At 36.4% G+C, this 16851-nt stretch overlaps 1 protein-coding gene across 1 annotated transcript in view; it reads right to left on the bottom strand.

Annotated features, from left to right (window-relative positions):
* The window catches only part of MMS22L (MMS22 like, DNA repair protein), a 139307-nt gene that overhangs the window by 13670 nt on the left and 108786 nt on the right, over positions 1-16851 (bottom strand). Inside the window, exons 19-22 of the mRNA XM_060030211.1 lie at positions 15319-15478; positions 7975-8144; positions 5541-5752; positions 2581-2744 (exon numbers count right to left, since the gene is read on the bottom strand). Of these exons, the coding sequence (XP_059886194.1) occupies positions 2581-2744; positions 5541-5752; positions 7975-8144; positions 15319-15478 (706 nt within the window). The remainder of the gene's footprint in view (positions 1-2580; positions 2745-5540; positions 5753-7974; positions 8145-15318; positions 15479-16851) is intronic.

The following is a 16851-nucleotide window of genomic DNA, read 5'->3' as shown; positions in this document are numbered from 1 at the left end:
AAAAAACTGGGTTATCCTTTTTTAGTATTTTAAAAAAATAACCATTTTATTGTCATATAATTTATATACTATACAATTCACCCATTTAACATGCACAATTCAATGGTTTTTAATATAATCACAGAATTGTGCAACCATCTGCTTATACCTCCAATAAATCTATCATTCTCTCACCTATTGCCTTTCAACCACAAACTCCACTGTTTTTGACAGCACCCTCAAGGTTGAACTTTTTCACACTTTGTTGCAAGTCAGTTCCTTTGGGAGAGATTCAGAGTTCTCTATTCTATGGTTTTCTCCCACTCCCAGGCAAAACTCAGAGGTGTAGCTCTGGTGCTGGGGACAGGGACCATGGTGTCCACTACTTTCTGAGTGACATACCCACTTTAGGTGCTGAATGCTTCTGGAAGGAGGGGTATTAGCCGCAGGTCCTCTCGGCATGGAATCTCCACTTCTAAACTGGAGCAAGGACAATCAGTGCCCCAGTATTCTCATTGGTGCCATACTCAGTATAGTGTACCCATCCCACGAGTGGGGGCTGAATGGAAGAATGAAGGTCCCACTTCTCACCCACACTCCCCTGGAATACAGCCTTACCATCAGATAGCTAGGAGGCAGAATGAGAAACACATATCCTGCCTCTCACAGGAAGACAGCCCTCCTACTGGGAGCTGGAACTCTAGTTATTTAATTTACCAGTCTAAAGCAAAGTTTCCATCTTACTGAGCTAGGAGCAGAGAAGGGAGTAATCTTGGTTCAAATATCAAAGACTTGCTGTTCCTACCAAGACTTCAGTATATTTTCTCAAATAATGTTTCTCCATTTGTTTTGTACCCTCAGGACCACTTCCAGAAAATTGAAATGCTCTCTTTTAAATAATTTTCACCAGTTTTTCTGGGGAGCAGGGCTGCAGAGCTCCTCATGTTGTCATGCTGGAAGTGTAACTCCTGAAGCTCTGATGTACAGGTATTTTGAGTGGACATATGTTTAAAATACTCTTGGACATGTATCTAGGAATGGAACTGCTGTGTCATTTAGTAACACTACTTTTCTACGATTTTACACACTGTCCTTCTAAACACTGAGACTACAAGGAGAGTCAGAATTTTCTCTGAGCCAATCACACAAACCTGTGTTTAACACTGTTTCTTCCGCTTACAAAGACGGCCATGTGGAGACAGAGCATTCTGTATACCTTCTATTTGGAACATGCAATGCACCACTAGCTAGAGATGAGCAGCAAAATTCCCCTCCCAAACCCTGATCTCCTTCGTGATAAATATTACCCTCAATGAAACAAGGGGCTAGTTAAAATGCTATACTGTCTGCTCTGTCTCAGATTTTGTACTGTATAATACAACAGGCTTTCACTGAAAGTAGAAGTATGCAAACGTTTTCAAAGAAGGTAAAATTTCTAAAGAAGAGTCTGGGGTCTATTTCTGGATATTCTTCACTGAAGAGGTGTTATTATCAAGTAAGGGTATTTTATATTAACATAATACAACATTTTTCACAAAAGCAAGCTTGGAAGCAGAGATGAACATTTTAAACATCAAAATAATGTGGATTAAAACAAAATATGCATCAATTTTTGAGATAAAACAGAACATTTCAAAGAGCTGTTTGAGCTTTCAGCTACCACTTTTTTGCCCTCATATTCTTTAGGATATACACTGTACTCACTTATCACAGTAGTTAGAAGTACTTAGGTAGAAGCATGTGAGAAGCCTGCCGCAAACAATCACGTTATAATGACAAATACACAAACATACACACACACACACACACACGCACCCCATCCTATTTATACTAAAAACCCCTTCAGGGGCTTCCCTGGTGGCGCAGTGGTTGAGAGTCTGACTGCTGATGCAGGGGACACGGGTTCGTGCCCCGGTCCGGGAAGATCCCACATGCCACGGAGCGGCTAGGCCCGTGAGCCATGGCCACTGAGCCTGCGTGTCCGGAGCCTGTGCTCGGCAACGGGAGAGGCCACAGCAGTGAGAGGCCCGCGTACCACACACACACACACACACACACACACACACAAAAACCCCTTCAGGATAGAACTATAGCCACTATTCTGCATATTACCAATAAGCTTATTAAAGCATGCTACTCACAGGGAGGACTAAATATGTAATATTTTAAAGCAATCACTGGCAGTAAGGCTGATGAGACTGAAAACGAAAGGATCAGTGATCTGATCTCTTTGCCGAGAGATCAGCTTACATATTCTAGCAGAAATCTGAATAGGAGAAAGTATGCTGACCCTTCACCACTTGATATTTAAATAAGTTGCATTTAATACTGGAGTCTGATTGAATAAAAATTAAATAAACTTAAACTATTTGTCTGGGAGAAAAAAAAAAACCAACTAGACTGAAACATGTCAGTTTTTAATCATTTTATCATTCCCAACCTCAGCTATTGGCTGGAGTTTGTTCTTTAGCCATGATATAATCAAACTGATATAAAATAACCATATATTTTTGTAAATGTTGATTTAACTGATAGGAAAGAATACACTCTTAATTTGTGAACATAAAAGTATAACAAACACAAACTCGTAAACGAACTAACCTTGAGGTTCACTGACCAACACCAAGCATTTTAATACTCCTGGGAGGAGGAGTTCAATCTCGGAAACATCAATGTTAGTTTCCTTAACAAGTTGGAGGATGAAGGCCAGAATGGATGCTAAGCGAGGAGGGAGCAAGGATCCTTTAAACTCAAAGTAGGATTTCCTGAAAAGAAGCATAATTTTATTTTTCCTTCTCTTTAAAGTTTTAATAGAGCAGAATCAAATGTCATACACTTTAAAGATACTGGCCTATTTTAGCTCCCAAATTAGTAAAACACAATTTTTAAAAAGTATGTATATTTTACCATGTTTTCTTCAAACCTAAGATTTTTGAAGCAATGACTGCACATCCTTTTGGTGTGCTATAAGGGCCAAAGCAGAATACAGATACAAACAAAATATAAAGCAACCTGGTCTTAAAATATACTTAATACACTTAATCAAAATCTAATAAAAATCTAACTTTGTAATATAAGCTGGATCTCCTCTATCAGCTCCTCAATGATGCAACATTTTCTCTAACGTCAAATTTGCGTAAAGATTCTCTCCTCATATTTATTTACTTAGGGATTTGAAGGGGGGTCTTATATTTCCAAATAAATAAGAGGACTATACTAGAAATCATCTTCCCATTCCAGCCTACCTCCTTCCTTCCCTTATGAAGTAAAAGAATCAGAGAGGTAATTTAGGATATAATATCTTCTCTTAAAGCAGGACAATTTTTAGCATTCGAACTCAACAGAGGTCATAAAGATAATTTATCTGATTCATTTTTGTATCTCTACCTCTTAGAACAGGTCTCAGCTCATAACAGGTGTTCAGTATACTTTTTTTAAGTGAATAAATGAAAGTGAAAATTGTTCAGTTTCTAAAAAGTCAAGACAATATGAATAAGTGTCAGATATAGCTAAATCTAAGCTAGACATCTAAATATACTTGCAAAGCAATAATAATTTGCCAAAATGGGGCATAGAAATCACTAAAGATTATAAATTCCTTAAGGGCAGAACTATGCCTTCATCATTTCTACTCTATACAATGACTTCCAACAAACATTACATATTACAAAATTCATTGACTCTTTGAGCGGCAAGGGCTTTTTATCTGTTTTGTTTAATAATGAATTCCCAAAGCCTAGAAAAAAGTATTTAGTACATGGTGTGCCAGGTACAAGTCTAAGAACAAGAGTATAAAATATGGTTTCTGAAAGCATGGGGTTCACTGTTCAGTGGAAAAGTTAGATTAAAAAAAAAAAAGGACAATTATAATACAGTGTGACAGGTGCTTTGAAAGATAATCCCAGAATTCTTAGGAATTCAGTAGAAGAGGCCCTAAGATGGGGAACTCCAGGAGTAGAAAAGCTTGGAATAGAGGAAGTCATAGGAGGCAATCTCTATTTCTTTACTGAGTGTTTAAAAAGACAGAAAAAGGAATTGTTACGTGTTTAGGTATTCAACTAGAAATCATAAGAAAGACATTTTTTACTGTATACAAAGTAAATAGGAAAGTCAAGGAAAGCAGCCAAGATCCTAAACACTGGGCTTTAACGACTTGAAGACCTTAAGGATTCGATTTCACTTCAGCACTTGTCGTTTGGTTTGTACTAAAATTACCTATGCAATGTCTCAAACACAGTGGTAGCGTACTATAATCTTGTTGGAAATTCAGACACAAGTTAGGCAAAAATATCATGATTCTGTGAATTGAATCATCAAGAGCACGTGACTCCAGAAGAAGGAAAGAAGCATCATGGTACACTGAGATATTAGGTGTAGGTCTCATAAAGTCTAGGTAGTATTTAGCCCAGAGGGATGGCATTTTAATGGAGAAAATGGTATGAACAAAGCTGTGAGGTAGGGAGATGTAAAGCATTTTGGGGGGTGATAATTAAACCCATCTCATTAGGGCTGGTAACAATATATGATGCCATATGTATTACATTTGGAAAAGTTAAGTGACAGATCACGGAGAGCTAAGGAGTATGGAGTTTATTCCACAAGTCAAAAAGGAGTGAATAAAGGTTTGAAGGCAGGGAAGTGTCATACTGGAACAATATTTTAGGAAAAGTAATCTGGGGGAATTGTTTAGGTGGGACTGGAAGAAAAGACAAGAGATAAGTGAAAGTAGTTAGGACACTGGCAATAGTCCAGGTATAATGTGATAAGAGAAAAGACATGTGAAAAGGGAAGGAAACAATCATTTGCCAAAGGCTGGAAAAGGGGAGGGAACAAAGAATGTAAAGCTTTCAAACCTGAGTAACAGAACACTAGCAACACACAGAAAAGGTCAGAAGGCAGAACAGATCTTAGACATGGGATTCTGTCATGTGAGGTGATGGATAACATCAGAACATTAAAGCTACCATATCATTAAAAACACAGGAAAGAAAACTAGACAAGAATAATCTATATCACCACAGCATCTTAAAGTTTAAAAACTAATTTCATGTGAAGCTAAATACCTCATGAAGACAAAAAAAAGATAATTTCTACTGTTATAGTTAAAAGATATTGGAGTTTAGTAGAAAACCTAACAAGTTTCATTGATTCATCTGCCTAATAATAAACTGAGTTATTAAGACAGTAGACTAACAAAAATAGGACTTCATATTGCTTCCTTTTTCATATTAGCATTTATCTTTTCACTTAACCATCTTTTATAAAATACAATTACTTCATTTTGTACAGTACAAAATACAATTAGTGTTTATCTGATGAAAATATATATATATCTTTGGGACATGTATAAGAAAAATAATAGCTACATAGAGAAAACAAGCAATATAAAGAGCACTGTCTTAGGCTGACAAGTCATTCTGGTAAATTCTTAGATAATGCTTCTCAAAAAAGTTTCTAAACTCAGTATCCTAAGGATTGCCAATACTTTTGAGATGCTTTGTTATTTTTTTATAGAGAATAATAAATTGTAAATACCACCTATTTTTAATATTTAGATGTACCTTATGACTTGTACAATGCATTTCTTTAGAGAGGACATCGGTGGAACAGTGGCTGAGTTTCTCAATGCCAACAAAACAGGATGTTGTCCAAGACCTAAAACATGTGGTGAAGCTGGAAGAAACCGCCCGATATACTGCTCAATAACATTCCCTAGTAACTGAGTCAAATAGGCATTTGGATTTTGAGACTGACAACACACGATACACATGCCCTACAGGAGAAAAAAAAAAGAGAGAGAAATACTAAAAGGTAAAGTTAAAAAAAAGATTTAGGAAGTTACTAATTTTGTCCCAAGCATTTATATCAGAATTTGTAACTTATCACAATCAACAAGAACAACTTCCATCATCAACAGGTAATGTTTGTATGAAGCTCAGGGAGCAGCTGACCTTGGGTAACACCTATGCAGTGGTACCTAACCAAGCATACATGTATTGGGGGCACACCCAGAGGAGGCAGGGGAGAAGAGTAGGAAGACACATGAAGCTTCCTTCTGCCTCTCATCTTTAGAAAATTTCACCACCACACTCATCAGCTACATATATATGTATTACAAAGTTATAAAATACATTTTAGTCTATTTTTAAACTTATGGTACAGCTCATTTTATCCGAGTAAGACTATAAAATGTAGGCTAAAAATTTTCAATGTTAAGAAATGTGATAAATTTTTAAAAAATAACAAAAGGAGAGAAATGCAGAAGATTAAGACTCAGAATAATGACAATTTATTTTGAGGTTTTTGTATGTCAGGCACTGTGCCACATGCTTTATATTCATTATTCCATTTAAATTTTTCAAAAAACAGCCCCACTGACTTAGTGTTATTTTATCTCTGATTTTACATCTGGAGAAATTGAGGTTTAGAGAAGTTAAGAGTTTGATCAAGGTCATACAGAACTCACAATGTCTTGTTATATGTCTGCTGATTTAATCCCTTCTATTTATATAGAAGTTAATGAGATACTTTCATATGGACTGCAGTATTTGATACTTACAAACAAACCAACACCCTGAGAAATATAATTCTTTCCTGTTAATATTACTAAATATTGCATTTTACTAAATAATCACCAACAGAGCAACAAATTATGCTCTAAAAGTTCATTAATAATTTGGTACTTTGTGATTCACAATGTGGTTTTTCCAGAGAAATAATCAGAAATGACTGTCATGTCTCCATTTTAACTTTAAATGGTATTTACCCAATAGGAGATTTTGAAAGTTTATTTCTAATGAAAAATAGCACAGAGCTGTTAAAAACATAAGCACTTGAATAACAATTGAAAAAAAAAAAAAAACAATGGACTCCCCCACCCTTACAGAAGACAAATGAAGAAGAGGAAAAGCTCTGTTTGAGGAAAAGCATGTTATATCAGAAGAAGATAAAGAAATAAATGGATATTTTAAAAAAAATTCTGAAGAGGAGAGCTTATACCTTTAAGAAATTAAAGATATAGCTCCAAGTCAGTTCTGCCAAATGGATAATTTACCAAAATTTTCAACTTAGGAAGTTTATAAGAATTCTTATTAAGTGGACTGTTTTGGTTTCAGAGGGCCGCATGGAGCAAGCACTCCACACTGCTATTGACATTAGCAGCCACTATGGAATCTAGGAAGTGTTCTATTTCTGTTACTCTACAGCACATACTCAGCAACTTTGTGACTGGAGATCCTAAATGTTTCTAAAATCTGCTGTGCACCTGTACACCCACTGCCTTAGTTCAAAACCTTCAGATAATGAACTACTCACTACCTTCCAAGTCTCCAATCTAACCTCCACACCAACCTAAACGTTGACCAGAATCACCTTTCTAAAAATGTAAATATGGTATGTCACTCCCACTTTTTTGCCCCAAATCCATCAACAGTCCCCATGTATTACAAGAACAAGTCCAAACTTCTTAGTATGCCACACAAAACCCTTCACTATGTGTGGCCCCTCCTGTATGAGCCTCCAGCCACACCAGAATTATTTGCTTTTTCCCCATGTGTCATATTTCTTACAGCTTATGCCCTCTACATGCTGTTCCCTCTGACAGGTACAGTCCTTCAACTCCTACCCTCTCTGCTCTTTAACACCTAATATCCTTTACTACAACTATCTTCTCTTGCATCTCCTCATCCCCATCTGGCTGACGGATAGCTGAGGTCTCTAAGGCAAATACTGAAAACACTGCTGGGAGTGTCTCTGCTGGTTGGTCTCTTCTCTCAACTTTAAGTTTCTTGAGGGTGGAGCTTTTACCTCTTCCATCTTTGTATTCAGAGCCCAAACCAACAGGAATTTTAAATCTGTTCAATGGAAGTGCAACATCACACATGTACATTAGGATTACAATGTATGGTTTTGATATCTGCAATTAGTAAACTGTTTTAAGGCAGGTGTCAATTTTTTTTTTTTTTTTTAACTTTTAAGTAGGCACACTTACTATACCTGGAGATACAAAGGAAGGCTCTTCTGAATTGCAGTCAACATAGGTGCAGGCAGCTCCTTCTCTTGCTGTAATACTGTATGTGGCAGCAGTAAACAGTCTATGATCCGGAATAGTAATTTTTGGGCTTTAGAGGTGGCAAAGATCTGTGCCCATGATTTCACAAGAGTTCCTAACACAGAAGAGCAGTAAGAGAAATTATGGTTATCTTCTAACCAGAAAATTTTGTCATTCCACTGAAAAAAAGTATATTTATAACACGTAGGACCAAGTTAAAGTTGGCAATGGGAAGAAACATGTATTAAGAGTCAAAAGACTTACGCCAAGTATTTCACTAAAGAGACAACTCTCTGAGTTCTGGGCCAAGAAAAATATACATTTCCTGAGCAACTGGCATTTAATAGATACACACAATGTGTGGTTATACATTATGTGAATATATAGATTGAATGTTGCAATTAACCAGATCTCTCTTTTTGCTTTGGTTGCTAGGAAACTCAGAGGCAAATTTATAGTTCAACTTTAAGAACACTGTAAGATCATATATTATGCTTTTATGTATATATTCACTTTTCCCTGGGTTTCATCATACTACTCTCCATTTTATTGATACCCTTATTTCTCCATATTTTACATTTAATTTACAGGCTGTCTCAACCCAGTTTGCAACAAGAAGAGGTATAACTAAATTTAATTGTTAAAGCAGGAAAAATGATTAGCTGTAACATCTTGAAGCAATCACTTAACCTCCTGGAACTTCAGTTTTTATAAGTTTCAGTTATTTAACATGAGCAAAAAATGAATTTAAATTTTGATTCAAAAGAAGAGAAAGAGGGCTTCCCTGGTGGCGCAGTGGTTGAGAGTCCGCCTACCAATGTAAGGGACATGGGTTTGTGCCCCAGTCCAGGAAGATCCCACATGCCGCGAAGTGGCTTGGCCCGTGAGCCATGGCTGCTGAGCCTGCACGTCTGGAGCCTGTGCTCCGCAACGGGAGAGGCCACAACAGTGAGAGGCCCGCGTACCGCAAAAAAAAAAAGAAGAGAAACAGACTTCTTTACTACATGAAATATATTATGGTTGCTTTGATGATGGGAGTCTGTCAATTGCTACATTTAATGATAGTAAAACTTATCAAATGAGCACCTTTTGTTTAATAAAGTAATTAAGAGCAGATATATACTTTCCTTTAGAGTATATTACTGCAATTGAGGTCTCCTTTACTGAAAAATATGAATTTAAAAGGAGAACATTAAGTACTTGTCCAAACAGCAATGGTACATGTGCTGCATAAACTGTTATATTTTATTCCATCTTAGAAAGCAAAAAAGATGATAAAATTCAAAGTCACTTCCATAAAACAAAAAGTTTAAAATTCAAGCTCTGAAGGAAAACAAAAATATGCTTATAGAAGGATACACAGATATTTTTTAAAAAAAAGAACCAAACTAATAATCACTTCTAAGAACAACAAACAGCAACATTAATCTTCTGTTGTAAAAGGAAATACAATAATCAATCATAAAGAAACACAATGCTCACTTAGCAATATTTTAAATAATGCTGGCTTCTCATTCTTTCAGTGAGTGAGAAATTTGAGAATGACAGCAATGTAAGAAAAGCTCACATTCTAAGCAACATTAGTATACCAGTAAGACGAACTGCCATCACCACCAACATTTGAAATGATTCATATCACTCTTAAGAGTCACACAGGTACTAACTTATAAAGAGCAAGGAACTTCCAACCCAAAATGCATCATCTACCCTTGTATTTTATCTTGTGCAATGGTTAAAACACTTGGCTGAAGACCTTAAGTTTTATGAGTTCAGAGAAAGTTGAGATGACATATTTGTTTTACTGCAATATCAAGCCCCTACTTTGAAATTTTCAGCAAAGAACGTTCGGGTGTGTAGGAAATTAATAATGCAAAGAAAAAGAAAATTTTTAAGTAAAAAAACTTTGAGAAAGGTTTAAATACACAGAGTGGCTTTGTAAGAAACTTAGTATTTTTCCTGGCTATAAACTATGACTTATTTACTGATAAAGCTGAAAATATAGAAAACTTGTGGGGAACAACTCCCACAATTCAAAGAGAGCCACACTAGCTTTTTTATTTTTATTTTTTTAACATCTTTATTGGAGTATAATTGCTTTACAATGGTGTGTTAGTTTATGCTTTAGAACAAAGTGAATCAGTTATACATATACATATGTTCCCATATCTCTTCCCTCTTGCATCTCCCTCCCACTCTCCCTGTCCCACCCCTCTAGGTGGTCACAAACCACTGAGCTGATCTCCCTGTGCTATGTGGCTGCTTCGCACTAGCTATCTATTTAACATTTGGTAGTGTATATAAGTCCATACCACTCTCTCGCTTTGTCACAGATTACCCTTCCCCCTCCCCATATCCTCAAGTCCATGCTCTAGTAGGTCTGTGTCTTTATTCCCGTCTTACCCCTAGGTTCTTCATGACCTTTTTTTTTTTCTTCCTTAGATTCCATATACATGTGTTAGCATACGGTATTTGCTTTTCTCTTTCTGACTTACTTCACTCTGTATGACAGACTCTAGGTCCATCCACCTCACTACAAATAACTCAATTTCATTTCTTTTTAAGGCTGAGTAATATTCCATTGTATATATGTGCCACATCTTCTTTATCCATTCCTCTGCTGATGGACACTTAGGTTGCTTCCATGTCCTGGCTATAGTAAATAGAGCTGCAGTGAACATTTTGGTACATGACTCTTTTTGAATTATGGTTTTCTCAGGGTGTATGCCCAGTAGTGGGATTGCTGGGTCATATGGCAGTTCTATCTGTAGTTTTTTAAGGAACCTCCATACTGTTCTCCATAGTGGCTGTATCAATTCACATTCCCACCAACAGTGTAAGAAGGTTCCCTTTTCTCCACACTCTCTCCAGCATTTATTCTTTGTAGATTTTTTGATGATGGCCATTCTGACTGCTGTGAGATGATATCTCATTGTAGTTTCGATTTGCATTTCTCTAATGATTAATGATATTGAGCATTCTTTCATGTGTTTGTTGGCAATCTGTATATCTTCTTTGGAGAAATGTCTATTTAGATCTTCTGCCCATTTTTGGATTGGGTTGTTTGTTTTTTTGTTATTGGGCTGCATGAGCTGCTTGTAAATTTTGGAGATTAATCCTTTGTCAGTTGCTTCATCGGCAAATATTTTCTCCCATTCTGAGGGTTGTCTTTTGGTCTTGTTTATGGTTTCCTTTGCTGTGCAAAAGCTTTGAAGTTTCATTAGGTCCCATTTATTTATTTTCGTTTTTATTTCCATTTCTCTAGGAGGTGGGTCAAAAAGGATCTTGCTGTGATTGATATCATAGAGTGTTCTGCCTATGGTTTCCTCTAAGAGTTTGATAGTGTCTGGCCTTACATTTAGGTCTTTAATCCATTTTGAGTTTATTTTTGTGTATGGTGTTAGGGAGTGTTCTAATTTCATACTTTTACATGTACCTGTCCAGTTTTCCCAGCACCGCTTATTGAAGAGGCTGTCTTTTCTCCACTGTACATTCTTGCCTCCTTTATCAAAGATAAGGTGACCATATTTGCATGGGTTTATCTCTGGGCTTTCTATCCTGTTCCATTGATCTATATTTCTGTTTTGTGCCAGTACCATATTGTCTTGATTATTGTAGCATTATAGTACAGTCTGAAGTCCAGGAGCCTGATTCCTCCAGCTCCATTTTTCTTTCTCAAGATTGCTTTGGCTATTCGGGGTCTTTTGTGTTTCCCTACAAACTGTGAAATTTTTTGTTCCAGTTCTGTGAAATATGCCAGTGGTAGTTTGACAGGGATTGCATTGAATCTGTAGATTGGTTTGGGTAGTATAGTCATTTTCACAATGTTGATTCTTCCAATCCAAAAACATGGTATATCTCTGCATCTATTTGTGTCACCTTTAATTTCTTTCATCAGTGTCTTATAATTTTCTGCATACAGGTCTTTTGTCTCCTTAGGTAGGTTTATTCCTAGATATTTTATTCTTTTTGTTGCAATGGTAAATGGGAGTGTTTTCTTGATTTCACTTTCAGATTTTTCATCATTAGTGTATAGGAATGCCAGAGATTTCTGTGCATTAATTTTGTATCCTGCCACTTCACCAAATTCATTGATTAGCTCTAGTAGTTTTCTGGTAGCATCTTTAGGATTCTCTATGTATAGGATAATGTCATCTGCAAACAGTGACAGCTTTACTTCTTCTTTTCCGATTTGGATTCCTTTTATTTCCTTTTCTTCTCTGATTGCTGTGGCTAAAACTCCCAAAACTATGTTGAATAAGAGTGGTGAGAGTGGGCAACCTTGTCTTGTTCCTGATCTTAGTGGAAATGCTTTCAGTTTTTCACCATTGAGGATGATGTTTGCTGTGGGCTTGTCATATATGGCCTTTATTATGTTGAGGTAAGTTCCCTATATGCCTACTTTCTGCAGGGTTTTTATCATAAGTGGGTGTTGAATTTTGTCAAAAGCTTTCTCTGCATCTATTGAGATGATCATATGGTTTTTATCCTTCAATTTGTTAATATGGTGTATCACATTGATTGATTTGCGTATATTGAAGAATCCTTGCATTCCTGGAATAAACCCCTCTTGATCATGGTATATGATCCTTTTAATGTGCTGTTGGATCACACTAGAACTCTTACATATTAACTTATTTTCTACTCTATGTATATACTAAGCCTTAAAAAAAAGAATTGGGATCATTACAATATATATTTTTAGATGTATTTATAGTTAGAAAGTAACTTTGCTCATTTAGTAACATTACAAAATGCATTATGTACTATTAGCTAGATTTATAAAATAATTAAGTTCCAGAAATATTTATTTAGTATATGGCATCTTCTACAATGGAGAAGCTCTTTAACCACTGTATCCTCAGTTCCCAATCCAGTGCCTGACATACTAAATGAACTAAATAAACTCACTAAATGTTCTTATTTGTCCAAAATACAATACGACTAAGGGAATAAAAAGTTCTAAAGATACGGCCACTAACCATAAGCAAGTTTAAATTTTCGTGGGGGCGCACCAAGTAGACAGATAATTATAATAAGTGGTAAACTACAAAAAATGTCAGAGCAGAAGGACAGATGAAGCACAGTCAGGGAGAGCAGGTCTTCCTGGGCTGGACCCTGAAGGATCATGGGTAGAATTTCAGTTACAAAGACCAAAGGGGATGAATGATCCCAAGAAAGAAGGATGATCAAAAGGAAAGGCATGGAAACAGGAAAATTAGATATAAAGAATGAGGGGGAAAAAAAAAAGATATAAACAGGAGGAAAGTGGAAGATACTACTGAGAGATCAATCCTGCTTTCTCAGAAATCACCTAGCTACAGTGAAGACCCCAGACACCTTAATCTGGAGGGGTTTTGTCAACAGTTCGCACCTCCCACTAGCAGCCTTGCAAGCAAAAAGCAGAGGCATCCTCAGGGAGGAGCAGGCCAGGAGAGCAAAGCAGTGTTTCCGCGGTTAGCTCTCTTTCCCTCAGGTGGATGTGATATTCCAACCCCAGCACACCTAGAAGAGGTTCTAACTCTCAAAAGTTTATATTTGCTCTTTCTCTACTTTGTTCTAAACTTTGTACATGTAGAAGACAGTAAATTATCTGTTCCTAATTTCTGCTGACTAAACGGGTAACACTGTAGCAGTGTACTCTTTTCCCAGTCTCTGAGATCTAGACAAAGGCAAACAATACAGTATCCACCTGCCACTAAATCAAAAACTCAACCATATAACAAAACAAAGAAGGCCCTCAATTCTTCATAAGGAGAATTTTGACATGGGTCTATGTATCACCAATCCAAATGATTTTGCAGCTCCTGATAAGACAATCACATATTTTGTAAAATACAGACATACTTCTGAAATCATACATTTAGCTTAGCAAAAATCTGATAGCAACTAGCAACTAATAAATTATAAGCTTAACTGCTATGGACCTAGAGTCTGTCATACAGAGTGAAGTAAGTCAGAAAGAGAAAAACAAATACCGTACGCTAACACATATATATGGAATCTAAAAAAAAAAAAAAAAAAAAAAAGTCATGAAGAACCTAGGGGTAGGACGGGAATATAGAATAAAGATGCAGACCTACTAGAGAATGGACTTGAGGACACGAGGAGGGAGAAGGGTAAGCTGGGACAAAGTGAGAGAGTGGCATGGACATATATACACTACCAAATGTAAAACCGATAGCTAGCGGGAAGCAGCCACGTAGCATGGGGAGATCAGCTCTGTGCTTTGTGACCACCTAGAGGGGTGGGACAGGGAGGGTGGGAGGGAAGGAGACGCAAGAGGGAAGAGATATGGGGATATATGTATAGGTATAGCTGATTCATTTCGTTATAAAGCAGAAACTAACACTCCATTGAAAAGCAATTATACTCCAATAAAATTTTTTTAAAAAAAGCTTAAATGCTGAAATACATATTAATCTACATCTTACTAAATTAAATTTATAATAAATTCTCATTTAAGTTTCTTTAAAATTAAAATGACCGAATTGCTACTATTGCTTTCACTACATTCTACATCATCCATATTTACACATTTGCACATTCTCCTTTATCTTTCACAACAAAGATAAAAGGTTTCAGACAGCCCAAATCAGGTTTATTCATATGTTCACAAGATCAAAGGGAACAGATATAAGGTTTTGGCCACAGAGAAAAAAAAAAAAAAACCCTTTATCCAGTCCCTAGTTTTGGTTAGCAACATGGTTTTAGTGAAAAAAGATATTCAAATTACTGACTTCCTAAAGAAGAATGAACTCTGTTGTTATAGAACAGACACATTCTTTTTGAAAGAAGAAAACATAGTATTGTGAGAAACAAGATTTGAAGCATATGTATCTTTAGCGCTGTAAGAAATCCTTTCCTGACCTCCTTCATACAGAGCAGACCATAAAAACAGAAGAAAGTGATGGCTTTCTGATGTTTTAAATTCTAACAAAGCATAGGTAAGCACTGAAAAAAGGTCCATTTTAATTATGCAGGCATTCACAAGGTTAGTGATTCAAAACAGACTATTGGTAGCAAACTGGAGTTGGTATATTTTCTGTATTGATCATAATGAATTTTAATATTAACCAAGCATAACAAGAAAAGTTCTGAAAGGAGGTGGAGCAAGACAGAGATACACTTGAAAGCCAACCTGAATTATTTTAAACTAAATCACTGTCTTTCAGATCATTCTTAAGACTGTACAGACAGCAGTGATTTAGCTAGTGTGTTAGTATATTCCTATCCATCACGATACTATAGGCTCAACCTAGGGAAGTTTTAATAATGTCAGGAATACATACCCATTATCGTATAAGTCAGCTGCAGACCTGCACTGGAAATTTTTTTTCCCAGATAAGGTTTTATATATTTTAATATTTCACCAAGGTATTCTAAGGACTTTGTGACCATGGCAGATTTATCAGAAAGTGTCGGCAGATTCCCGTAAGTTATACCAACAGCCTATAAATAAGGGAAAACATGATTTAGCATTCCAAGTTTTATATAATACAGATTTTGAAAAATAAACATAATTTCTCTTTCTACACACACACATGCACACACACATCACTTACATTTAAGCCTTCATCCTTAACTTTCCTATAAATGTTCATAGCAATTAAAATCCAGGTAAAGAATTATCTGGCCTTTTATAATTAAAATAATGGTTAAAGGAAAAATTAAACAATCAGTTCACCAATAATTATGAGTCAGCAAAGTATTAGTAAAAGATACCCAGAACTGATATACGAGAAGCTTATAACCAAATCACATCAAGCATTCCAAACAGGTTGGCTCACCATATCTCTAGGACATGACTGGGCATTCTAAATCCCCAAATTCCTACAAAAAAGACCTACAGATGAGGTTAACAGACTCTTACAAGTGAGACCTCCATAAATAAAGTTCAGCTTCATGATATGAATTGATTTTTTTCCTAGAATTTTCTTTATAAGCCATTAGATGCCAGCTTAACTTTCTCAGAGGAAAAAAAGGATGAGGTACAAAGGGTAGAAATGGCAAAATGGGGAGGCTGAGGAGAGAAATGTGAGGTGAGGTAGTAGAGAATAATGGTGAAGTGAGAAGAGGAAGGGAAATAAATGAGAGGATGAGTTGAGGGAAGGTGAGAATAAAGAAGAGTTGAGAAGTCACTAGAAGAGTCGAGATATGGGGATATATGTATAGCTGATTCATTTTGTTATAAAGGAGAAACTAACACACTACTGAAAAGCAATTATACTCCAATAAAGATGTTAAAAAAAAAAAAGAATAAAGAGAAAACTGGCTAGAGATGGGTTAGAAGGTTTGAGGAGAGTAGTAAAGTTTCCAAGCCATTACTGGGAACTTAACAATGAATTTCAATTACCCAAATTGGACCATGAATGGCACCAGTATGCACGGTTATGTGATTTTTTTCCTGCAGCTCTCAGGAAATAACACAAAGGAAAGAAGGCAGGTGGTTGTACTGATCCAAAGTTGAAGATTTGCAGGTGTAACAATAAGACAAAGGATGGAAGACTGTGAGCGTGTTGGTTAAGGGTAGTTGAAGTGAGGCCTCCAAGGGGTTCAGTTAAGGTAGATAAGGAAGAAAGTGAGACCTTGACAGAATGTTGTGCTTGGAGAAAAGGGAGAGGAAGGTCATGATAAAGTCACTCAGAGAAATGGAAGGAAGGCAGTGATAGTCAATGAGCTTTCAGATGCTCCAAGTGATGCCATGGTTCAGTGATTAGTCATGGCAGTAGGTGGATGACAGCAGAAGTGAAGATCACTGAAAGACTACTGGAGAAGTTTTGAAATGAGGGCTCAAGATAAGTTATCCAAGGTGATATTAAAGT

The sequence above is a fragment of the Delphinus delphis genome, chromosome 14, assembly GCF_949987515.2.
Source record: "Delphinus delphis chromosome 14, mDelDel1.2, whole genome shotgun sequence".
NCBI lineage: Eukaryota > Metazoa > Chordata > Mammalia > Artiodactyla > Delphinidae > Delphinus > Delphinus delphis.
This window is presented reverse-complemented; position numbering and strand designations above follow the sequence as displayed.